This window comes from Triticum urartu, chromosome 2, assembly GCF_003073215.2.
Source record: "Triticum urartu cultivar G1812 chromosome 2, Tu2.1, whole genome shotgun sequence".
NCBI classification, from domain to species: Eukaryota; Viridiplantae; Streptophyta; class Magnoliopsida; order Poales; family Poaceae; genus Triticum; species Triticum urartu.
Window position 1 is genome coordinate 656,741,466 of NC_053023.1, and position 26,972 is coordinate 656,768,437.

Below are 26,972 nucleotides of genomic sequence, written 5' to 3' on the forward strand. Positions count from 1 at the left end.
TGTAAACTTTGAACACACAAGATTTAACAAGAGGAACTGGTGGGCAACTTGAGTGTTAAGATATCGACGTAAGTAGTAGTCCGTTTCCATGGCTTAGCGATGACAAGAAGATCAAGAAAGAGATAATCTTGCAACCAACCACACACAACAGTACATGAAGACAACTACGTACCCAGAAAATATAGGACTGGTAGAACTGGCTATGTCTTGTCTGTCATGCTTACTGACAGTTTTGGCAACACAATCCACAAAGAATGATACTACTCGTAGTTGGATCACGCGTGAGAGGGAGGGGCCAAGAAATGGCCGCTGCCGACACACAGACTGAAAATTAGCCAGGAAACTTATATTTTATTACGAAGAATCAACCAGAAAAGCTGGTGAGCTGCTTGCAACGCTTTTTGTATAAACACTAGTATTTGATTGAACGCGTGCACTTGAGAGTTGAGACTGAACCGCCCGGGAAACCCAACCTTTTGGCCTTCTTCCTGAATCAGAAAACGGGAATGATTAAGACAAGCTCGATCGGTGCGTGCATGTACGGATGGCTATTTGAATGAAAGTTGGTGCACTCGAGACTGACAGGTTACCAGCAGCACAAAGCGGTACGTAGGTCCAAAGGCTCCATTGTTTTCTTTATTATTATTATCGGCACAGCTAATCAAGTGTTGCAATTGCATGATGATCTTGAGACATTTTGGACGAGCAAGCTGAACTCCAAATGATCCATTCTGAATCATTTTCTCGAACAATCGCTATAACTATATGGTGGTAGCAGTCTCTCTGCCAAGATTTGACGCGATAAATCGCCACCTAGGTTCAAATCCTCTCCGGCCAGATCCGGGTGTCCAACCCATAAATCTCATTTCAGTAAGAACAAACGAACGAATGACGCCATGAGCGCGAGCAGGCAGCGGCGGCGGCGGCGAACGCGCCGCCATTTTCCAGCTCAGTTGCTGTTCTGGTCGACGAGCACGTGCACGGTGGCGGACACGGCCTTGTCGGTGGCCACGACGACCTGGTTGCCGGAGATGTTCCTGAGCGTGTGCCCGGGGAACGCGTCGCCGGCGACGAGCGAGTACTGCACGTGCCCGATCCGGTCCGGGAACAGCAGCACCGGCGCGAAGTCCACCGTCCAGGAGCTGCCGTTGCCCTCGGCGGAGCCGCGCGCCGTGGTGGCCTTGAGGTTCATCCCCATGGCGGAGTTCTGCTGCACGTACACCTGCTCCACCGTCCCGAACTCCCCGTCCAGCTGCACGATGTCCACGCCCTTGCCCCGCCCGTTGAACATGTTGCCGGTGATCTGCACGCCGCGGGCGACGCCGTTGACCGCCTTGAGCACGACGTTGGCGTCGCCGAGGAAGAAGGAGCTCGACACGTGCAGCAGCACGGGGTCCTCGGCCACGATGCTGGTGTAGTCCATGTAGCAGTTGGTGAGCCACGTCTGCGTGAGCCCCGGCACCCTGAGGTGGATGCCGGTGCCGCCGAACCCGGTGGCCTTGTTGTAGCAGTGCACGCCGGAGATGGTGTTGGCGCCGCCGGTGACCATGATCCCGGTGGCGGCCGAGAAGACGACCACGTCGGAGACGGAGTTGTCGTTGCCGTCGAGCCGGATGGCCGTGCCGCCGAAGGCGCGCTCCCCCGGGTCGGTGCCGGCGGTCATGTGCTGCCCCAGGAAGGTGTTGCGGATGTAGGTCTCGTGGCCCCCGCGCACCGCGATGCCCTCCGTCTCGAAGCCGGTGATGTAGCAGTTGTCGACGCCGACGCGCAGCGAGTCCACCACCGCCACGCCGCCGCCCCGGTAGCCGCAGTCCAGCATCAGGTCCCGCAGCGTCGCGTACTCGTAGTGGTAGCCCGAGGAGGAGGAGCCCGCCGAGAGCTCGATCAGGTACCGGTCCGCCGGGAACTCCGCCGACGCCCGCAGCGAGCCGCTGTGGATCTGCCACGTGGACGCACGCCGGTGATCGTCAGACAATGTAACACACGTTGGCACATTGTGCGGTTCATTTGCGCAACGGTCTTGTTATTTACTACGTACCTTGAAGTTGCCGCCGCCGGAGGCCGGCAGGGTGAGCGGGCCGTTGACGAGGTAGGTGCCGCCGTCGAGGTGGATCTCGGCGCCGCCGAGGTCGGGGATGCCGGCGGTCATGGTGGCGTTGGAGGGGGGGCTGAAGGCGTCGGCGATGGCCTTCTTGATGGCCGCCGTGGCGTCCGCCGCGCCGGTGGGGTCGGCGCCGTAGTCCGTCACGTGGTACACCCGCGAGCCCGCCGAGGACTGCAACGAAAATCCACCACGTCAGACGTGACACCAATAGCAGTAGGATGGTCAGTGCGATGCGCCACACCAAGCGGCCAATGACGGGAGCGCGAGTCCGTACGTAGCGGCACCCGAGCGTTTGACATTTGTCGGGTGGGTGGTTGGGAGGTGGGGCATTTCTACTCTTTTTTTTTTGCGGGGTAATGCTACTTTCTACTACTCGCATTACCAAACACGGGAAGAGAAGGACGAAAAGTTTCTTTGCTGATGCCTAACATTCTTGACGGAACTGCATTTGTAAGCTGACGGATGAAGACGAGATCAACACGGAGAGACCCTGATTTCCAGTCAGCACTCGAGACCCGACGCGAATGCAGACATGGAAGATGATCTACCACTACCGTTTTAATTTCCTTTTGAATTTTTTTTATAAATAAAAAGGTACCTTTTGCGGTGAAAGGAAGGGCTCATTTTCCTTGTGCAAAAGCGAACGAATGAAAAATCTCCCAGAAAGCAAAGCGACCCGACGCTTCCTCTGTTCCTCTGAGCTTCTACTGTAGTACTCCCTCCGTAAACTAATATAAGAGTGTTTAGATCACTACTTTAGTGATCTAAATGCTCTTATATTAGTTTACAGAGGTAGTATTTTGTAATTAAACTGCCATACGGATGTTGTAATTCAGCCATAAAGGAACCGAACGTTAGCAACTGCTGCTCCCACGAAAAGATGTTCCAACGGAACCACGGAAGGGCGATGAATGTGACCACGTGATTCCGAGAACCGCTTTCGTTTTAACTCGAAAAACAAAGTGATTAGAAGCAGAGAGTTCGAAGGAACTGATTAGCGCGAATGGAAGAAGCAGCAGGAATGGAAGAACTGACCGTTGCGAGCCCCCGCCTGGCCTTGCCGAAGGAGGATCTGACGCTCTCCATCCTGCCCGCCGCGAGATCCCGGTACCGCCGCTCGGCGCCGTGGTGCGCCCACGCCTCCGCGCCGCCCGCCGATGCAACAAGAAGAAGGGCGGCCCCGACAAGAAGAAGAACCGCATGCAGGCGGCCTCCTCCGGCGAGCACCTCCATGCTTCTTTCTTGGGCCCGTCCTTGTGCTGCTACAGCGTCTCGAACCCCTCCCTCTCTGCTTCTTCTGTATCTATAGGAAAGTGACGAGCCAAACGCCTCCTCTGTCGGTGTCCGCGTGGCACCGGCGCCGTGGGTTTGCCTGCTTGCTCGCTAGCGACGAGACGGATGCACGCATATATAGGTGAGATGTGGTGCCACTGCCAGCAGAGGAGCCTGGTCAAGTAACTCAAGGAGGGGGAGGGGGAGAGGAGAGGAGCCTGGAGGAAGAAACGCAAGGGAATGGCGTGTGGTTAATGGGAATTGGCATAAAGTGCAGCGCAAGGGTCCGTCCGTCCGATCATTCAATGCAACAACAGCAATGGGGCCATCGTCGTGGCAGCAGTAGGCCTGTGGGTCTGGCAACAGAGATAAAATCTTCTGCGCTCTTTCCTGAGACTGTCACGGTGCACCTCGTTTGTTCTCAGGACTGATCACGAAAATGATATTACTACGTGCAAAATTTGCAATGCCAACAGACAGACAGGGGCAATCTAGCACAGATCCGTGCGGCAGCGACCAGTTTATCACCGCGTGCATCGATCGAGGTACCGACCGGACCTTACAAACGGTAACTCTTTTTTTTTTGAGGATTACAAACGGTAACTCTTGGCATGATACGATGGTGGTGAATAAAGTAGTCCGTGCGTGTGTGACTGCGAATGAATCTAGAAGCACAAGAAGAAGGCGGTGTGTGTGCGCGCGTGCGCCCCTGTTTAATCGGGCGGGTCCAAGGGGAGCCGATGAAGAGCCCGTTTGGTGTGCTCTCATTATTCTTTCCTCCTCTTCCTCTTCCTCATCATGTCCCTTCTCCTTTGCTTGGATCCCCAAGCTTTCTCTTCCTTGCTTTCCTCGGGTGCTCTCCCTTTTCCCTTTGTTCCCTCCCTCCCTCCCTCCTGGCCCATGCATGCGTGAGAAGCTGAGATGCTGTAATAGTAATCCCTAGTGCCCGTTTATGCACTAGTAGTGTACTGGCCCTACAACTCGCTTCGTGTGACTTGTTGAGCATAATAAGAACGCTTTTACTATTGTATAATGCGTACATATCGGCCGGTGGCAAAATTTCCTTTTCTGAAACCTATTCGATATCTAACCCTAGGTTGAAAAAAATTCGAGATCTGACCCTTTTGCTACCGCCAGAGTCCATGACGGTAGGGTCTAACAGCCTACCGCCAGGGACTTTGGCGATACGAAACATTGCTACTGTCAAACGGGCTGGCGGTAGCCTGCACAACCCTACCGCCAAGTTGCTTGGCGGTAGGCACGAGCACACACTGTGTTCAATACTTAGGAGGTTTTTGGCGGCCTAGCGTCAGGGTCCTTGGCGGTAGGCTGTTATACCCTACCGTCATGATATCTGGCGGTAGCAAAAAGATCAGACCTCAAAAAAATTTTCAACTAGGATCAAATCTCGAATAGGTTTTAGAAAATGATCAAAACACGAAATTTAGCCTCGGCCGGTGCAACTGCTGCGTATACCTACAAGATGAGACTCGGAGACCAGGTGTCTCGTGGAACTACTCTAGCGGCAGCAAGACGCTAGAATTCAAAGCTCCTTGGTCTGGTTTGTTGGGGTGTTTCTGCCAACTTTCCGCACAAGAGTTTAAAAAGCCTCCCCTTTTCCTCCTGTGTCCAGCCAGAGTTACTTGGCCTTTACACTTGGAGTTGGAGGAGGGCCGTTCGTTGAGTGGCATGCATATCGTCGGAGAAACCAAAGTGGACCGAGGAAAAGAGACTAGAGGCTCGCTTGGTCGTCAGTCACGTTGCCGCACGCGCGCGCACGATCAAGCGCCCTGGAAATTCCGATTCGTGGATTATGTTGCAGCGAGGCGGGAATAAGAGGATGGGCATCTGCAAGCTGCACGCAACAAAGAACAGTTCTATCTTGTCAGCCAAAAAATATAGTATAAAACAGTTGTATTTTATCAGGCTGTGCATCATCATCATCGTCTACGAAGGCTGGCTGATGATCCGCGGCCATTTGGACGATACGTGTTGAGGAGACAACGCACGGAGATGCATCCCAGGCGCGGGAGATGGGATGGCGCGCGTACGTGTTCACGAGACAAAAGCGTGCGGGGCTGTATCCAAGCGATCGATGGAGAGCGACCGAGTGGCGCCGTCCACGCGCGCGACGTGTTCTTGCAACGTCCAACGATGCCGACGGGCGCGCGGGCATCACCGTACGGCTGGCTGCGGCCGCCGGCCTCGGGCGGAAAGCGAGACCGCTGGTACACGTGCGCGTTCCTGCCATGGAAGCTCCACTACTCTCCTTGGTTTTGATGACTCATCGGACACCTCAAATAATGTAATCCACGTTCGAACACTTTAGTTATCATATATTAAAAAGATAAGTATATTTTTCGTCCTCAAACTCTTCCAAGAGTTTAGAAATCATCCCTCAACTCAAAACCGGATAGTTTTCATCCCTCAACTATTAAAACCGGATAGTTTTCGTCCTCATGCCGCTTCGGGCGGTTTTCGTCTGTCATGAATAGTAAACCGACAAACAGTAAATTCGAAAAAATAGCAAAAAAATCTGAAAATTTATGGGATCAAATTTCCTCAGGTTCGCAAGGTGCGTACAAATTTTCATATTGTTTGGACATTCCAACTGCTCATGACAAAGGAAAAAAATTATAAATTAAAAAAATAGCAAAAAAATGTGATTTTTTTGGCATCAATGATACTAGGGTGTGCAAGGTGCGTGCATATTTTCGTGCTCAAATGACATAGAAGGAGCTCTAGCAAAAAATAAACAAAATAGTGCACTTTTTCAAAGTTTCTTTCCCATCCAATTTTTGTTTTTTTTCTGCCACGAGCTCCCACAATGTCCAAACACCATGAAATTTCGCAGGCACATTGAGCACTCGAGCATTTTGTATGTCAACATTTTTATATTTGTTTGATTTTTTTCGAATTTATTGTTCACCGACATACATATTTATGGTTTTTCCTTTGTCACGAGCTCCTGGAATGTCTAAATAGCACAAAAATTTCCACGCACCTTGCGCACCCGAGGAACTTTGATCCCACAAATTTTCAGAATTTTTTGAATTTTTAGCTATTTTTTGAATTTGCTGTTCATTGGTTTACTGCTCATATGGACGAAAACCGCCCAAAGCGGTGTGAGGGACTAAAACTATCCGGTTTTGATAGTTGAGGGATGAAAACTCTCCGATTTTGACTTGAGGGACAATTTCTAAACTCTCGGAAGAGTTCGAGGACGAAAAATATACTTATCCCTATATCAAATTCATACAAACTCATGCAACTACGTCGACGCACACGCATCGTCCGGCTACTCCATCACACTACACTAAACATGTCATAGGACTATCAAAATTTGACATGTTTGGCTATGGTGGAGTTCACTCGCGTCTCCGCGGAAGTACTAGTCAAAGACGCAGTACGGATCTGCTCGTCGTCGGAGCTGTCCTTGTTGTTGTTGTCCTCCTTCTCCTCCTTTATGGTAGTCCGGCCATGGCACGAACCGCCCGATCATGCTCTCGGTCTAGTCCAGCCCATTTGAGGTGTTCGTCTGAATCGAAAAAACGTGATCAGACAATGATCAAGCGGCTCGCTCGGGCATATAAGGCAGGTTTGAGAGGTCCGGCTGGAGATACTTTAATCAGGAAGGCGCTTAGTACGTACGTACGCAGAGGGAATTGAAGGCAATCCTTCTTCACTTAATTAACTATTACTGTTGATCTGGTGCCAAGCTAACTGCTCTGCTCTGCACTTACACCTGTCGAAAGCTACGTAGCTCACAGCAGTCAACAAGGCATGTGGCACGCTCCATCATGACAATTATCGACCGATCACACGTTACAAATGTCAAAAACGTTTTTATATTATGAGACAGAGGAAGTACCGTATATTCCTATCGTCACTGACCGATCGAGGCTGGCTGGCGGCTATGTGCGTGCGCTGGATGAGGGTGCCTTTCTTTTCTTGTCGGGACTTTGGCAAGACTATAGTGGAAGTATGTAAAACGTATGTAAGGGCTAATTGGTTTGAATAACAGGCTTAATTTTGTTCACGCAAGTTTGGGTGGTGGATGGAGGTGTGCGCAAGTCATGAAATGAAACCTCGCCTGTTTGGTTTGTGTAGCCTAGAACTACAAGTCATGCATTCTGGTGTAAGACTCTGAGAGGGAGCCTTCCGAGTGTAAAGGAGATGCGTACAACTGGATACTTTCTCGCCTAACGACATGTACAACAAACTGCGTTTTTATATATATACTCCCTATGTTCACTTTTATTTCACGTTTTAGACAGTTAAGATAGTGCCCAAAACAGTTCAAACCTAGTTGTCTAAAACGTTTTATAAAAACAAACGGAGGGAGTAGCAAAGATGCTTAATTGGACACCTCTGCTATATAGAAAATGAAAGCTACTGTTTAAATAAAAATCGGTTTAAGTTTACAAGCATCGTTTGAAATTTGTTGCATTATACATGGTCTAAGGGTATGTACAAGACCACCAAGGCCAAATGCAAGGTTAATTGGGACACCGTTTGCCGCTTGTTCCTCCACGCGGGCGTTTCGCTCGTTTCTGACGTCCAGTTTCTCTATAGAGCATTTCAGGCAATTTCTCGAGCTTTGGGCCATCATCCGGGATTTTTCACCTGCAAGAGGACATTGCCGACGACATTGTTTGGAAGCATTCTACTAGTGGCCTCTACACGGCAGAGTCCGCCTACAAAGCGCAATTTCTTGGCCTCATTCTCTCTCCCTTGAACCACGCAACATGGAAAATCTAGGCTCCACCCAAGGTCAAGTTCTTTGCTTGGCTGGTCATCCAATATAGAGTCTGGACCGCGGATAGATTGGCCAAGCACGGTTGGCCTAACTGTGGCTCGTGCCCCTTATGCATGCGTGAGAATGAATCGGTTGACCATCTCTCCTTCAAATGCCGGTTCACCATTCGCCTATGGGGCTTGGTCAAGGCGTGGCTGCAACTCTTTCACGTTGACACCTCCACTTGGCCCCTGAGGCATTCCACCTTAGATTGGTGGCTTGGGTTGACCAATGCTTTCGTCCCCAACCGGAAGGCCATGGCCTCGCTCACCATGCTCACTACGTGGAACGATCTGGAACGAACGATCCGCAACATGGCCGCTCTGCCTATGGTTCTTCTCGGCAACATCAAAAGGGAGGCATCGTCTTGGGTCGCCGCCAGAGCCAAGAAACTAGGGTCCATCATGTCGGGAGAGTGATTCTTCCTTGTCTTGTTAAGGGGTGTTTGTAACGCAAACTCCATTCTCTCTTAATTAATATACTTGGCAAATCTTTTGCTTGTTTTCAAAAGAAAAATAGGCCACGGCTTTAAAGGTTACATACATTTTGTCCTCGTTCCTGTCGCGACCGAGGTGAACAGGGTAGCGACCTATCTACCGTTCCCCCATCTCCGCATGGGCATCCATGCACTGACCACGGGACCCCTCCCTCTCTGTTTGTCGCTCCACAAAGGGCGTGGGTAGAGACACCAGGGCTTCGGTAATGGTAGGGATAGAAATAGTTTAGGATTTGTCTTTGATCGATGGGGGGAAGACAATTGCGGCGCTGCCAGCAAGGAATAAAGTCTTCATGCCTCGCCCTCGTTCCGCTGCCGCTTTGTACCGTTGGGAGGCGGCATGGAGGATGATGTGATCCTGGTAGAGGCAGCGCTCGATGGATTGTCGTCGAGATGAAAGTCCTGCATAGATTCCTGCTGACTCTTTGGAGCGATGAGGTCAAGATTTTTCACCGTGCGTGCGCGTTGGCAGGTTTTAGTGTCAGGTGCTTCAGACCGATTCAGGAGTTCCGGCTTTGAGGATTTCCCCCCTGTCGCTGACAGGGCCAGGTGGTGCGTGTGGCCTTGCTTACTTGGACCCTTATGCAAGAAGATGAAACTTGCTTGGAAGAGAGCCGATGGAAAGTTGCTTTGGTGTGTGTGGGTATCATATCCTTTTCTCCTTCTTCCTTTGTCCTTTCTTCTTTCCTTTCCTTGTGTGCTCTCCCTTTTCCTTTGTTTCCCTCCAACGATGCATGCTTGAGAAGTTGAGATGCTCCTCTAGTTTGTGCTCTACTTGGACAGTGTGACTTGCCAAGTACAATATATATTACTAAAGTTACGTCAATTAATTTGGATTGGAGGAAGTACTAGCAGCGTCCCGCTACGCATGCACATATGAGTTGTTTTTTTGAGAGCTGCACATATGAGTTGTTGCGACTGCTGCATATATGTATGTATGTACGCGGCGCTCGAAAGAGAGCTCTTGGATTTGTTGGGGTTCCTGCCAACTTTTGTCACCGAACGAACCCGAATACGTACATTGGCCTGGAGGGTGAATGGAATGGCCCAACGATAAACACGAGAAATCGCAGTGGTTGTTCATGGACGGACACGAGGCCGAAGCTCGCTCGCCTGGCCACGCACGCGACACCAAGCAGGCAGGTCGCGTCGTTTCAGTTTCAGAAGAACAGTTATGGGGAGCAGAGCAGGTCGTGCGCGAGCGTTCTTCACGGAGGTTTTACTGCTCCATGGACGGAACGGAAGATGCAACGGAGCGCGAGCGGGTAGGAGTCGATCGGAGGTGTATCGCAAGCGTCCGCCAAAAGCGGCCGAGTGGCCGTCTCTGTCGTGTTTGTTCGCGCCGACGCGCTCGGGCACGGCCGCGGACGAGAGAGAAACCGCAGCGCGTTTCCGGCACTCCGATCGGCACCGACAGGGATGGCGGATGCTTCTTCATGCTCCCAGGTGAGCGTGCGCCGCGTATCCGCGGCTCGCGCCGATCTGATAGTCTGGAGGACCACACAGCTAACTCGGTTTTTACAGGGTGACAAACGCGCACTCGCTAGCGAAGTGCCAAAATAGACGCTGAAGCAGTCTTCAGTTCTCTCAGCCTGCTTGCGGTGCCATCCCTTAGCACCAACACAAGTGTTGGGCTTGCTTGTGGTGCGAAGCTTCTTGCTGTTAATTAGCATCTACCCTCACGTCTGTTAGCATCGGTGATGGTCAATTATATTTCTCTTGCCTCTTTGATTTGTAGAGGGTTCTGCCAACATTTTGCGGAGGAACTGAAAACCTTTCCATTCCTGTCATCTTTTCTCCGTGCACCAACCTGAGTTACTTGACCTTTGCACCGGTGGTAGTCTCGTGGTCACGCACACTACACGAGAACATCAAGCTCTTTGTCGTGGTTCCTGCCAACTTTCCACACAAGAATTTAATTATCCTTTCCCCCAACCAGCCTGAATTACTTGACCTTTACACTCCTCCAGAGTGGTTCGTTCAGTGACATATTGGATGAATCAAAGTAGATCACGGAAAGGAGACTAAAAGCTCGCTTGGCCTATCACGTTGCCGCGCACGATCAAGCAACCTAGAATTTCCGATTCCTGGAACTACAGCGAGGAGAGCATTCCTTTTCCCGATGCGGAGAACGAGAGTTTCTGCAAGCAAATTTTTCATCCATCCATGCATTCGTTCCGGTCTATCACCATTCAACAGACAGACCACATTGAAACCTTTACAGGAAGGTCTCATCCCAGAACAGTTTGATTTTAAGATTTTTTTTTTCAGTTTTGCTAAGTCTTAGTTGACTGAGACTTGATCATGTCTCAGTGGATTCTATATTCATTTGAACTTGTGTGGAGATCCGTGCAAAATTTTGTTTTTAGCTTTTTCTTTTTCTTCTTATATTCTATATTCACTTGACTAAGACTTAGTTAAATCTCAGTGAACTGAGACCTACCCACACCCTTTCTTTTTCGCGAGTATGCAGAAGCTTTGCATATCTTTTCACTGGTAGAAAACTATAGAATACATGGTAAGAGGATACTGTGGCAGCGCGCAAGCATGTACATATGGCTGGCATGAGCAAGTTGGCGGTGCACGAGGAGTCTAAGGGTCGTGTTACCTCAATAAACGAGGGCCTAAGTCTTGAGGAGAAGGGTTGTTGGACCTTTGGCACCACACATACCCACAAGCGAGTTTCGTCTTGGATGACGTGTACCATGCATGTGACAGAGGGCCGCGCTCGGTTGAAGACATAGTCGTTCCGTTGTTTTTAGATTGACCAGGCGGTCGAGGTGGAGATGGCACAGGTGATCCATGCCATGAAGTCATCATTGTGCATCTATCGCCGTTACGAAGGTTGATTTACTCCATTCACCCGGATGATGCATGGAGCTCATTCGACCCGCATGCATTCAAAGGACAAAAATATGGTTATGCATTCCAATTGCGGAATATGCACGGAGCGGGCACGTCTTCGGAGAAGTACAAAACACGTGCTGCAATGTGGATGTGTTCCATGACACGGAGCAAAAGGGCATGCCGTTTTGGCAAAGTGTGCATGATTGATATCATGAGCAAACATGCTACATTCCCTACCATAGGAAAGTGATATATGATCGAAATCCACATCGATGGTACATCACTAAAGAGAGTGTCAACAAGTTTTGCAGCATGTACAAACAAGTGCACAACCGGTTTCTAAGTGGCTCGTTGAAGGAAATATGCCCTAGAGGCAATAATAAAGTTATTATTTATTTCCTTATATCATGATAAATGTTTATTATTCATGCTAGAATTGTATTAACTGGAAACATGATACATGTGTGAATACATAGACAAAACAGAGTGTCACTAGTATGCCTCTATTTGACTAGCTCGTTGAATCAAAGATGGTTATGTTTCCTAATCATAGACCACTACTGAAATCAGCTACTTTGCCATCTGCCAGCTCTTTGCCGTCAGCTAGCGGACGGCAAAGAAGCTCTTTGCCATCAGCTACCCAAAAGCAGACGGCAAAGAAATGGCAGACGGCAAAGAAGCTCTTTGCCGTCCGCGAGCTCTTTGCCGTCCGCTGGCAGACGGCAAAGAGAGAGGTGGCCCCCACCCCCCGCCCGTTTGGAAAAAAACTTAACGGCCCACCTCTTTGCCGTCTGCCAGCAGACGGCAAAGAGGCAAAAGGGCGGACGACAAAGAGAGGCGGACGGCAAAGAGGACACTACCTAACGGCCCGTACCCCACCGCCCGTTACTCTCTGTTCTCTCCTCTCCGACGCGCCCCGCCACCACTTCCCACCCCACCGCCGCCGCCGCCGCCCGCCGCGCGCCGCCGCCCCACCGGCCCCCCGCCCCGTCGCCACTGCCGCCCGGCGCCGTCGCCCCCGCCGCCCCGCCCCCCCGCCCCGCCCCCCGCCGCCCCGTCCGCCCCCCCGCCCCCCGCCCCGGCCCCCCGCCCCCGCCGCCCCGGCCCCCCGCCCCCCCGCGCCCCGCGCCCCACCGCCCCGGGCCCGGCCCCCCGCCGCCCCAGGCCGCCCCGCGCCCCGGCCAGCTCCTCCCACCGGGGGCCTCCTCCACCGCCCCGCCCCCCTCCTCCACCGGCCCTGCCCCAGGTGAGCCCCCTCCTTTTTTATGTTTTTTTTTTCTGTTTTTTTCCTTTTTAGTTTTAGTTTAGATTTAGTTTTAGTTTTAGTTTTAGGTTTAGTTTTAGTTTAGTTTTAGGAGAATGATGTGATTGAATTGACCCATTCCGTTAGTTTAGCACTTGATCGTTTAGTTTGCTGCTATTGCTTTCTCCATGACTTATACATGTTCCTGTGACTATGAGATTATGCAACTCCCGTTTACCGGAGGAACACTCACTAGTAGAAAACAGGGCTTTGGTCCAGGCCGGGTCAGCCCATTAGTCCCGGTTCAGTCCAGAACCGGGACCAATGTGGGCATTGGTCCCGGTTCGTGAGCCCAGGGGGCCGGCCGGGCCACGTGGGCCATTGGTCCCGGTTCATCTGGACCTTTTGGTCCCGGTTGGTGGGATGAACCGTGACCAATGGGCCTCGCTTCTGGCCCACCACCATTGGTCCCGGTTCGTGGCTTGAACTGGGACCAAAGGCTCCCCTTTAGTCCCGGCTCATGTCACCAACCGGGACCAATGAGGTGCCTATATATACCCCTCGCTCGCGAGCAGAGCACCCCAGTGCTCTGTTTTTCTCTGGCCGAGGGGGAGAGGGCTTTGTGGTGCTCTAGCTCACCTCCTATGCACATGAGGTGTTCGATGGAATGCCCGAGCCACACTACTTAAGCTTTCTCCTCTCGAAACTCGACCTCCAAGCTCCATTTTTCTCGAGATTTGTCTAGATTTAGCGGTCCGTCACGCCCCGTCCCCGTCTTCACCGCCGTCGATCACCCGCGCCGATCTCATCACCGACACCACCGTGGTGAGCCTCTTGTTCTTATCTTCTTTCTGAAAGGAAAAATATTCTTACTTGTATGTTTAGATAGATACTTGTATCATTTTCTTACATTTATTATTGCATCTTATATAGTGCGATGGTTTTGGTATCCGCCCCCGTCGGCCCTCGTCCTGTCTATGATTCAGATGTGGTATGTATATTATCTTTATAACTATTGGTTCATTTATTGTTTATGAAAATTATGCCGACCAACGTGACATAGATTTTATTTATCTAGGATGTATGTGAATCGGAAATGCCAACCGACCCTATTGTCGAGAGGTTAAATTTAGTTGAAGAAGAAAACAATTTGTTGAAGGAAAAAATAAAAAAAATTGAGGAGGAGAAGATGATATTGGAGTTGCATGTTGCGGATGTCGTCGATAATCACAAGATCAAGATGGATGCAATGCGCTTGAAGATTAGAAAGATTAGAAAATATGCCATTCATACCGAGGCTTGGTATCATTATGCCGTTGGATCAATTGTTACCTTGGTTGTGATTATGATCGCATTGAAATGTTTTACATAGTTTCAATGTATGGTTTAATTAATTAGATGCTCTATAGAGCTATATGTTGTTAGATGAGAACTATGTATGCACTTTGGTTTTAATGTGATGATGATCTTCTATTAATTTGGACACCTAATTATATATAATGCACGCAGATGAACCAGCAATGGATGTACGGTGACAGACACACCCGCGAGTACATTAAGGGCGTGCATGAGTTTCTCGATGCGGCTGAGGCAAACAAGCAGAATGGTTTTATGTGTTGTCCATGCACTGAATGTGGGAATACGAGGTCTTACTCTAACCGGAAAATCCTTCACTCCCACCTGCTTTACAAGGGTTTCATGCCACACTATAATGTTTGGACGAGGCACGGAGAAATAGGGGTTTTGATGGAAGACGGCGAAGAAGAAGACTACGATGACAACTATGTGCCCCCTGAATACGGTGATGCTGCAATGGGGGGAGCTGGTGAAGATCAAGAGGAACCATACGATGTGCCCAATGATGCTGCAACGGGTGAAGCTGCTGAAGATCAAAAGGAACCAGACGATGTGCCCGATGTGATGATCTCCGCCGGGTCATTGTCGATGCAAGGACGCAATGCGAAAGTCAAAAGGAGAAGCTGAAGTTCGATCGCATGTTAGAGGATCACAAAAAAGGGTTATACCCCAATTCCGAAGATGGCAACACAAAGCTCGGTACCGTACTGGAATTGCTGCAATGGAAGGCAGAGAATGCTGTGGCTGACAAAGGACTTGAGAAGCTACTGAAAATATTGAAGAAGAAGCTTCCAAAGGATAACAAATTGCCCGACAGTACATACGCAGCAAAGAAGGTCGTATGCCCTCTAGAATTGGAGGTGGAGAAGATACATGCATGCCCTAATGACTGCATCCTCTACCGCGGTGCATACAAGGATCTGAACGCATGCCTGGTATGCGGTGCATTGCGATATAAGATCAGACGAGATGACCCTGGTGATGTTGACGGCGAGCCCCCCAGGAAGAGGGTTCCTGCGAAGGTGATGTGGTATGCTCCTATAATACCACAGTTGAAACGTCTGTTCAAAAGCGAAGAGCATGCCAAGTTGATCCGATGGCACAGTGAGAACCGAAAGAAAGATGGGAAGTTGAGAGAACCCGCTGACGGGTCGCAGTGGAGAAAAATCGAGAGAAAGTACTGGGATGAGTTTGCAAAGGACCCAAGGAATGTATGGTTTGCTTTAAGCGCGGATGGCATTAATCCTTTCGGGGAGCAGAGCAGCAATCACAACACCTGGCCCGTGACTCTATGTATGTATAACCTTCCTCCTTGGATGTGCATGAAGCGGAAGTTCATTATGATGCCAGTTCTCATCCAAGGCCCTAAGCAACCCGGCAACGAAATTGATGTGTACCTAAGGCCATTAGTTGAAGAACTTTTACAGCTGTGGAATGAAAACGGTGTACGTACGTGGGATGAGCACAGACAGGAGGAATTTAACCTTAAGGCGTTGATGTTCGTGACCATCAACGATTGGCCCGCCCTCAGTAACCTTTCAGGACAGACAAACAAAGGATACCACGCATGCACGCACTGTTTAGATGACACTGAAAGTATATACCTGGACAAATGCAGGAAGAATGTGTACCTGGGCCATCATCGATTTCTTCCGACCAACCATCAATGTCAAAAGAAAGGCAAGCATTTCAAAGGCGAGGCAGATCACCGGAAGAAGCCCTCCATGCGCACCGGTGATCACGTGCTTGCTATGGTCAATGATTTACACTACGTAATCTTTGGAAAGGGTCCCGGTGGACTAGCTGTTCCGAATGACGCTGAGGGACACGCACCCATGTGGAAGAAGAAATCTATATTTTGGGACCTACCCTACTGGAAAGACCTAGAGGTCCGCTCCTCAATCGACGTGATGCACGTGATGAAGAACCTTTGCGTGAACCTGCTAGGCTTCTTGGGCGTGTATGGGAAGACAAAAGATACACCTGAGGCACGGGAGGACCTGCAACGTTTGCACGAAAAAGACGGCATGCCTCTGAATCAGTATAAAGGTCCTGCCAGCTACGCTCTTACGAAAGAAGAGAAAGAAATCTTCTTTGAATGCCTGCTCAGTATGAAGGTCACGACTGGCTTCTCATCGAATATAAAGGGAATAATAAATATGCCAGAGAAAAAGTTTCAGAACCTAAAGTCTCATGACTGCCACGTGATTATGACGCAACTGCTTCCGGTTGCATTAAGGGGGCTTCTACCGGAAAACGTCCGATTAGCCATTGTGAAGCTATGTGCATTCCTCAATGCAATCTCTCAGAAGGTGATTGATCCAGAAATCGTACCAAGGCTAAGGAGTGATGTGGCGCAATGTCTTGTCAGTTTCGAGCTGGTGTTCCCACCATCCTTCTTCAATATCATGACGCACGTCCTAGTTCATCTAGTCGACGAGATTGTCATCCTGGGGCCCGTATTTCTACACAATATGTTCCCCTTTGAGAGGTTCATGGGAGTCCTAAAGAAATATGTCCATAACCGCGCTAGGCCAGAAGGAAGCATCTCCATGGGCCATCAAACAGAGGATGTTATCGGGTTTTGTGTTGACTTCATTCCTGGCCTTAAGAAGATAGGTCTCCCTAAATCGCGGTATGAGGGGAGACTGACTGGAAAAGGCACTCTTGGAAGAGACTCAATAATATGCAGGGACGGATATTCTTGGTCTCAAGCACACTACACAGTTCTACAGAACTCTACCTTGGTGACCCCGTATGTCGATGAACACAAGAACAGTCTGCGCTCCAAACACCCGGAGCAGTGCGACGACTGGATTACATGTGAACACATCAGGACTTTCAGCAGTTGGTTGGAAACACGTCTCAGAGGTGACAACACTGTTTGTGATGAGTTGTACTTGTTGTCCAGGGGACCATATTTGACTGTATTGACTTACAAAGGATACGAGATAAATGGGAATACATTTTACACGATCGCCCAAGATCAAAAGAGCACCAACCAAAACAGCGGTGTCCGCTTTGATGCAGCAACCGAGAGCGGAAAGGAAACATATTATGGTTACATAGTGGACATATGGGAACTTGACTACGAACCTGATTTTATGGTCCCTTTGTTTAAGTGCAAATGGGTCAATCTGTTAGGCGGCGGGGTACAGGTAGACCCATAGTACGGAATGACAACAGTGGATCTGAAAAATCTTGGGTACACTGACGAACCGTTCGTCCTAGCCAATGATGTGGCACAGGTTATCTATGTGAAGGACATGTTTACCAAACCGAGAAAAAGAAAACATAAGGAAGCGAATACATCATACGATGAGCCAAAGCGCCACATAGTTCTTTCAGGAAAAAGGGACATCCTGGGAGTGGACGGCAAGACAGACATGTCTGAAGATTATGAAAAGTTTCATGAAATTCCTCCCTTCAATGTCAAGGCTGACCCAAGCATCCTAATAAACAATGAAGATTATCCATGGTTACGGCGCAATAAGCAAATGACACAAGCGAAGAAAAAGTGAAGACTTTCTCCCGCAACTATTATGATGATACCATGCCAACTTTGTAACACACGAACATGCTACCATTGTCCATTTTGTACATGCACATGCTATGTGGGTGAAATTATGATCCCATCCCAACTTTCAACTTTTTCAGAGTTCATTTGAAAGTGATTGTCCATTTTGTACACGAAGTGCATCAAGTTTTCTCTATAAGCGCATCTATTCTCATTTTTTTAGTAAGTTAATCACAAACTTGTGATTCAAATTTTTTTCAAAGAATTCAAATTTTAACTATTCAAATTTGAAAACTAATGACACCAACAGAAAGTTTATAATTTTTCTAAAACTAATGGCACTAACAGAAAGTTTATAATTTTGCTAACCTAAAAGCAAACAGAATTAAAAATTAAAGCAAAAAACAAAAGAAAATAAATAATGCAAAAAACAAATCAAAAAAACAGGAAAAAACTATTTTTATAGTAAAGTTAATCACAAAATAAAATAAATAAAGCAACAAAAAAACTAAAAAACTAAAAAAGTGTTTTCAAATTTGAAAACTAATGGCACTAACAGAAAGTTTATAATTTTTCTAAAACTAATGGCACTAACAGAAAGTTTATAATTTTGCTAACCTAAAAGCAAACAGAATTAAAAATTAAAGCAAAAAACAAAAGAAAAAAAATAATGCAAAAAACAAATCAAAAAACAGGAAAAAACTATTTTTATAGTAAAGTTAATCACAAAATAAAATAAATAAAGCAACAAAGAAAACAAAAAAACTAAAAAAGTGTTTTCAAATTTGAAAACTAATGGCACTAACAGAAAGTTTATAATTTTTCTAAAAGTAATGGCACTAACAAAAAGTTTATAATTTTGCTAACCTAAAAGCAAACAGAATTAAAAATTAAAGCAAAAAACAAAAGAAAATAAATAATGCAAAAAACAAATAAAAAAACAGGAAAAAACTATTTTTATAGTAAAGTTAATCACAAAATAAAATAAATAAAGCAACAAAGAAAACAAAAAACCAAAAGAGTGTTTTCAAATTTGAAAACTAATGGCATTAACAAAAAGTTTATAATTTTTCTAAAACTAAAAGCATAAAGAATTAAAAAATAAAGCAAAAAACAAAAGAAAAATAAATAAAGCAACAAAAAACAAAAAAATGCCACCTACTGGGCCACCACGGCCTGAATATGACTAGAAACCCTACCATGGGCCAGGATTCAGGCCCGCAGCAGGCCCAGTAGGCCCACAGGCATTGCAGTGACAGATTAGGCCTGAAAGCCTGCAGTTGAGAGGAGTTCGGGAGGGTGGGCGCAGCAGCGCTTATAAACCACTCCCGAGCCCTCTCAACTAGCGAGGTGGGACTAAACTTTTGGGCGCGGGGCAGCACAAGGCCATTGGTCCCGGTTGGTGGCACCAACCGGGACTAAAGGGGGCATTGGTCACGGTTCGTGGCACAAACCGGGACCAATGCCCCCCTTTAGTCCCGGTTCGTGCCACCAACCGGGACCATAGGCCTCTGCTTCCCGCCCTTTCGGCTGCTGAAAAGAGACCTATGGTCCCGGTTGGTGGCACGAACCGGGACCATAGGTGTGCATTGGTCACGGTTCGTGCCACGAACCGGGACCATTGCTCTGGGTATATAAGGCAGCACTTGTGAAAATTTCGCCAACCGCTCCCATTCGCCCCCGACGCCGCCAGGCCGTTCGTCGTCGTTGTCGCCGCCCCGAGCCCGTCGTCGCCCGCTCCCCGTCGCCGTCGCCCCGCGCCGCCGCAGGCCTTCTCCCCGTCGCTGCGTGCGCCGTCGCCGGCCTCCTCCTCGTCCTTGCGTGCGCCATCTCTGGCCCCCTCCCCATCGCCCCGCGCCGCGTCGCCGGCCTCCCCCGTGCCGTCACCGGCCTCCTCCCCGTCCTCGGCCTCCTCCCCATCGCGCCCCTAGTGAGCTCCCCGCCCCTTCCCATCGATCCATGTCGCTCTGACCATCGCCGCCGCCGCCGCTGCTCTCTGTGTGTGATAAAATTTTTCATATGTGTATGTATATGCTCATATGTATTTGGATTTGGCTATGTATGTATATGCTCTCTGTATATGGATTTGGCTATGTATATGCTCTCTGTATATTCTCATATGTATGTATGTTCATATAGCATTTTTTCTATATATGAATTATTTTTTTGTTCATGGATATATGCTAAAGAAAACGAGGGGGTGATAGATGATGATGAGGGGTCGAGAGGGGGACGAGAGGTCGAGAGGGGTCGAGGGGAGAAAAAAAATGTTATCAGGGACGAGGGCCGTCGAGGGGTCGAGAGAGGGACGAGGGGTCGAGAGGGGTACGAACCGGGACCAATACTCTGTGTATATAAGCATGACTTAGAAATAAGAAGAGGAGAGGAAGAAGAGGAGAAATAAATAAGAAGAAGAAAAAAGAAGAAAAAGAAGAGGAGAAGAAGAAAGGAATAGTGGAGAAGAAGAGAAAATATGATATATTCTATTTTCTCTTCTTCTCCACTATTCCTTTCTTGTTCTCCTCTTTTTTTTCTTCTTTTTTTTCTTCGATCTCCTCTAGCTATTCCTTTCTTCTTCTCCTCTTTCTTCTTCTTCTTCTTCTTCTTCTTCTTCTTCTTCTTCTTCTTCTTCTTCTTCTTCTTCTTCTTCTTCTTCTTCTTCTTCTTCTTAATTTTTATCGGGAACGAGGGTGTCGAGGATCGCCGAGGGGTCGAGGGTCGGGAACTAGGGTAGAGGGTCGAGGGATCGAGGGTCGAGGGTTCCAGGGTCGTCTAGGGGTCGAGGGTTCCAGGGTCGTCGAGGGTTCGAGGGGTCGAGGATCGCCGAGGGGTCGAGAGAGGTTTCCTAGTGTCAAAGTATTGAAGAAATCCATGGCTTCATCATTAGCCAGAAGTAACCAGGGCATGACGAAGTCCTCCAAAGTTATTTTGGAATGGTGTCCCGGATAGGATAATTTGCCTTTTTGTATGAATTTTAGCAAAGGCCTTCCAAATAACGATATTTGGAAGGTTCTTGCTGAACTTTGTACCAAAAAGCGAATTATCCTATCTAGGACTCCATTCCAAAATAACTTTGGAGAGCTTCGTACCATCATGCACCTGTTACTTTCGCCTAATGATGAAGACATGGTTTTGTTGAATCCTTTGACACTAGGCAACCTCCCGACCCCTCGGCGATCCTCTCGAACATGAGAGGAAGAAGAGGATCGCGGAGGGGTCGAGGGTTCCAGGGTCGTCGAGGGTTCGAGGGGTCGAGGATCGCCGAGGGGTCGAGAGAGAGATTTCCTAGTGTCAAAGTATTGAAGAAATCCATGGCTTCATCATTAGCCGGAAGTAACCAGGGCATGCCGAAGTCCTCCAAAGTTATTTTGGAATGGTGTCCCGGATAGGATAATTGCCTTTTTGTATGAATTTCAGCAAAGGCCTTCCAAATAACGATATTTGGAAGGTTCTTGCTGAACTTTGTACCAAAAAGCGAATTATCCTATCTAGGACTCCGTTCCAAAATAACTTTGGAGAGCTTCGTACCATCATGCACCTGTTACTTTCGCCTAATGATGAAGACATGGTTTTGTTGAATCCTTTAACACTAGGCAACCTCCCGACCCCTCGGCGATCCTCTCGAACATGAGAGGAAGAAGAGGATAAAAAAATAAGAGGAAGAAGAAAAAAAAAGGAGAAGAAAGAATAGAGGAGTTCTTCTCCTCTTTTTTTCTTCTTCTTCCTCTTTTTTTATCGGGAACGAGGGTCGTCGAGGGACATATAGATGTAGTGTCGTCGTTGTCGATATATACCCCCTCCCGATAGCTTCAACACGTGGGGGGGGGGTCAATATTACCCCCTCCTTGAAGCGTTCTCGAGACCACCCCAAACCCTTGAAGCGTTGTCGAGGCCACCCCAAACCCTAGAGAAGCAGCGTCGAGGCCACTAATTAATATATATGATTCCTTACTATGATTAGGTAGCTAGTTCTACGTTTGGCACTAATATATCCATCTGTCATGTTTGAATAATAATTGCCATGTTGTAAATATTTGTAGAAACTATGGACACCGCCCGAGACGAAGCTAAAGAAGCATTGTTGAGGGACATAATCGCAGAAGGAAGTGATGCCGTCTCGTTGTTTCTCAACGACACCGATGGTCTGGAAGGAGAGGGTGAAGAAGCTGGCTACGGTGACCTAATGCCGGTGCAAGAAGAAGAACATGAGGACGGCTCCGGTGACCCAATGCCGGTGCAAGAAGGAGACCGTGATGACGGCTCCGGTGACCGAACCGAGTCCGGCCAGGTATATATATTAGTTAAGCATGTGCTGACTAGCTGATTGATGCATTCATTGTTTTGGTATGTACACATATTAATTAAGTCTTTGTTCTTTTTTCTAGCCCTCCGGATCGAGCACAACTTCGGTAAAGAGACGAGGCCCGAAGAAAAAGTCGAGCTTGGATGAAAAGTTTGAGATCATAGCAATCGCGCCCGACGGCCAACTGATTGAACCCATCCGAACAAAGAACGCATTTGTTGCTCAGTGCAGAGTTCTGGTTAGGGACAAGATCCCGATAAGCATCCAGCAATGGTTTAAGCCGGCTACAGAAGACCCTGAGGTGTCTTATGTCAATGATATGCAGAAAAATGATCTTTGGACTGAGCTGAAGTCAAATTTCACCCTACCGCCAGAGGATAATCCAGAGAACCCAGTTAAAGAGCAATTAATCAAGTCTTTTGCTCTTAAGAGGATGGCAGAACTATTCAGGAGGTGGAAGAAAGAGCTGAATAAGTTTGTCGAAAATAATGAGACACCAGAATTCAAGGGCAGATATGAGAAGATCAGAGATCACTGGCCCGCATTTGTGGCCCACAAGACATCGGAAAAGAGTAAGAAGATGTCGGCGACAAACAAGCAAAATGCTGCGAAGAAGAAGCTTCACCATCGCACGGGGTCAGGTGGCTACCTCGTAGCCCGGCCTAAGTTGGCCAAGACTGAGAATGATCTGGTTGATAAAGGGATCGAACCAGAGACAATTAGCTGGCCAGACCGTTGCCAGACTTGGTTCTTCGGGGCTGGCGGAACCTTGGACCCTGTAACAGGGAAGTGCATTTGGACGAACGATCAAATGGACATACCAGTCAGGAAGCTTAAGCAGTATATCGAAGCAGCGCCGCAAGGGAAGTTCTTTCCAGACAGAGAGAACGACGAGCTCACAATGGCCCTCGGGAATCCTGAGCACCCTGGACGGACACGAGGTACGCCAGGCTCCATTCCGTGGAAGATTGAGTTTTCGGACGCAGGCAGTTACAAATCCCATGAGAGGAGGAAAAAAGTGCAGCAGACCCAAATGCAGGCGCTGCAAGCAAGGGTAGACGCATAGAGGAACGAGAAGCAAATCGCAGCAAACGTACTGCCGAAGCTTCCCCCGAAGCTACCCCGCCATCTCAGCGCAGAAGCAGCGTGGCTTCCACCGAGCTGCTTCAGCTGGAGCATGCCTTGATGGCTCCTGCCAGCTATCCCGTGGATGCTATCACGGAGTCTCAAAATTGCCACCTTATGACGCAATGGATGAATTTGAAGGTCAAGGCGGCTGTTGGCTCTGTTTATCCTACTGAACCCGGCGCAACTTTTCACTGCCGGCCAATTCCAGAAGGATATGCTAGGGTGATGGTGGATGAAATAACGGAGGGATTTGAGGACCTCCAGCTTGACCACCCTACCGGTGAAGGGGAGACTCGGCTGGGGTCTGCTCTGAAGACTCCATGCCTATGGCGGAAGGAGCTCATCAACCTTCCGAACTGGATGCCTCCGCCTCCTCCTCCTCCTCCGGCGAGTCAGGGCACTCCGCCTCCTCCACCGCCTCCTCCTCTGGCGAGTGACGATCAGGGCCCTCGGCCGACTCCTTCTCCGGCGCGTGGCGGCACTCCGCCTGCGCCGGCGCGCCCGAGCAGCCAGCCTCCTCCTTCTCCGCCTCGTCAGCAAGGGCGGAAGAGACCCGCCGCCGCTCCAGCAGCTGCTCCGGCGCGTCATAGTCCTTCTCCTCCGCCTCGTAAGCAAGTAAAGAAGACAACCGCTTTGTCTGCTCGGCCGGCGTCTATCAGTACAACCAGAGGCGGGAGGACATACAGATTCGGTCCTTCTCTGAAGAGTCCACAGAAGTTACCATACGAGAGGACCCCGGAGGAGAACATGAAGATCGCGCGAACCGAAGTGGATGACTAGTTTCAAGGGTTGAAAGCAAAGAGACATCCACCTCCGGAGGAGAAGGTAGATTCGGTGAAAGTGAAGCGCACTCTGGCTGCCCTGGCAAAACCACCCAAGTCTCCGCCGAAAGGTAACTATGAGCGCCTTATTGCAAAGACATGGCCCGAAGCGGAGCGGTCGGGAAGTACAGTCAATGATCAAAGGCTGAAAGAACGACGAGCAGCTGGGAAACAAATTGCCCAGCTCGGCGAACAAGCGAAGCAATCGTGCCCCCCGCTCAAGGTGCCTAGCGACATCGTCGATCCGAGGATGGTGCCCGGTTATGGCAATGTTGACGATTACCTGCCCAACGATGTACATTATGATCCCATGGAGGTGCAGATACACATATACAAGTACGGGAAGCCTCTCGTCAAAGATGAAAAATCTTTAACAACGATGATGCGAAGATTACATGATTGGTACTTGAAAATCTGCAGAGAGTCTGGGGCGAGGAGTACTTTGTATGCGAGAGTTAAACCGGAGCATGACCTTGTTGGAATTGAACTATTGCCTATTCCATTTGAGGAGTTCTATCAGTTTTTCAATCAATTGGCCCTCAATAAAACAACGATCACCTGCTACTATCTGTAAGTACTACTACTTCTGTCATTAAGTCTCTCTATATAGCTCATCTCTTTCATTGCATGTATTTATAATTATCCTCACTATATTATGCAGATTGAAGATCGCCGAATTGAAGAAAAGACAAATCGGTGATATTGGGTTCGTTAACACATATCTCATAGATGCAACTGAGGTTGAACATCGTCCCGAAGATACCGAGGCCAACTTGCTACGATCATTCAAAAAAAATGAAAACAAAGATATAATACTCTTTCCTTACAACTTCAAGTGAGTGTTACTGTCTTGTGCATATTCGGTTTCCCTTATATATTAGTCCAGGTTATAGTAATGTAATTGACGAGTTATGCATGCATGTGCAGTTTCCACTATATTCTCCTAGAGATTAGGCATGAGCTGGGAGTAGTAACCGTCTTGGACTCTAAACGAAAAGATCCCCAGGAGTATGCGGACATGACTGAAATCCTCAAGAAGTAAGTTAAATCGATCATTATCCACCATATCAGCAACTTTGTTCATTTCCTGATATCAAGTAATTGTTTTCTTTGTCCGGCAGGGTTTGGAGAAAATTCACCAGAAAAGTTCCGGGACTGCCGAAGGAGCTGGAATTTAGACACCCGAAAGTAAGTACTATAGTAGCATGTTCCGCGCATCTCCTAGTGATTCAAGCGCTAGTTTCATCAATACCATTTAGCATTCTTGCTTATTATTTTGATTGACCTCTATTTCTTGTAAAGTGGTTGTGGCAGGAACAAGGGAATGATTTCTGTGGATACTACGTCTGCGAGTCCATCCGCCACACGACCTGTGAGCGGGGCGGGTACTCTGACGAACAATATGAAGTACGTAAATAACAACATTCACAATTTTATTTTATTACCATCATTTGTGTTGAGTTTCATTCATTCATATATATATATATATATATGTATTGACCCCCTTCTTCAAATTAGATGTTTCGGAAGCGGGATGAACTCCTAGCACCAGCTCGCATGCGAGCAATTCAAGAGGAATTGGCGGCATTCTTTCTTGACCACGTGATCGCTGAAGACGGAAAATACTATGTGGACCATGAGTCCGTATGATTATATTTGTAAGAGATAATTATTGTATATATGTAGCCGGTAGTGTCGGATATATATACAAGAACTTGTTGTTCGACCAATCTCTCGGAGAAGGAGAGGTGGTCGATATCACTTCTCTCTGTATGCATATATGTTCATGACGATCTTCTGTTTCCTTCGTTTGCTTACTAGCTAGCTAGCGTGTCTAGTCCTTACTATACGTATGTATAGTACGTAGCGTCGACCAAGCACGGACATAAGAGAGGACACTTCTCTCTATTAATTATAGCTAGCTAACACAATATATGAAACACCTAAATTAACCCCCCAAAACCCCCAACCCCCCCCCTTTCAAAAAAAACAAAACCCCCAGCCACAGAAATGCTGACGCGTGGATGCCTATTGGTCCCGGTTGGTGCCACCAACCGGGACCAAAGGGTCTCCTGCCTGGGCTCCGCGCACAGGCCACGTGGAGGCCCATCAGTCCCAGTTCTGGATTGAACCGGGACTAAAGGGACATGGCATTAGTACCGACACTTTAGTCCCGGTTCAGGAACCGGGACTAAAGGCCCTTACGAACCGGGACAACAGGCCCTTTTTCTACCAGTGACTTTGTGTGCTACCAAACGTCACAACGTAACTGGGTGATTATAAAGGTGCTCTAAAGGTGTCTCCAAAGGTACTTGTTGGGTTGGCGTATTTTGAGATTAGGATTTGTCACTTCGATTGTCGGAGAGGTATCTCTGGGCCCACTCGGTAATACACATCACTTAAGCCTTGCAAGCATTGCAACTAATGAGTTAGTTGCGGGATGATGTATTACGGAACAAGTAAAGAGACTTGCCAATAACGAGATTGAACTAGGTATTGAGATACGGACGATCGAATCTCGGGCAAGTAACATACCGATGACAAAAGGACAACATATGTTGTTATGCGGTTTGACCGATAAAGATCTTCGTAGAATATGTAGGAGCCAATATGAGCATCCAGGTTCCGCTATTGGTTATTGACCAGAGACATGTCTCGGTCATGTCTACAGAGTTCTCGAACCCGTAGGGTCCGCACACTTAAAGTTCGATGACGGTTATATTATGAGTTTATGTGTTTTGATATACCGAAGGTAGTTCTGAGTCCCGGATGTGATCACGGACATGACGAGGAGTCTCGAAATGGTCGACACATGAAGATTGATATATTGGACGACTATACTCGGACACCGGAATGGTTCCGGGGGTTATCGGATATATACCAGAGTACCGGGGGTTACCGGAACCCCCCGGGGGTTATTGGGCCTCATGGGCCCAAAGTGGTGGAAGAGGAGAGGCAGCATGAGGTGGCGCGCGGCCCCCTTGCCCCAATCCGAATTGGGAAAGGGAAGGGGGCGGCGGCCCCCCTTCTCCTTCCTTCTCTCCACCTCCTCCTTCCCCTTCTCCTAGTTGGAATAGGAAAGGGGGG

The 26,972-nt window shown here is 48.5% G+C and overlaps 1 protein-coding gene across 1 annotated transcript; it reads right to left on the minus strand.

The window, feature by feature from the left end:
• Positions 1-610: 610 nt before the first annotated feature.
• LOC125539493 (polygalacturonase QRT3-like) lies at positions 611-3,613 on the minus strand. The gene is made up of 3 exons (XM_048702959.1): positions 3,140-3,613; positions 2,039-2,275; positions 611-1,939 (listed from the first exon to the last, which is right to left on the minus strand). Exons 1-3 carry the CDS (start codon positions 3,335-3,337, stop codon positions 950-952), a joined length of 1,425 nt encoding a protein of 474 aa, XP_048558916.1. The 5' UTR covers positions 3,338-3,613; the 3' UTR covers positions 611-949.
• Between the last annotated feature and the right edge of the window lie 23,359 nt (positions 3,614-26,972).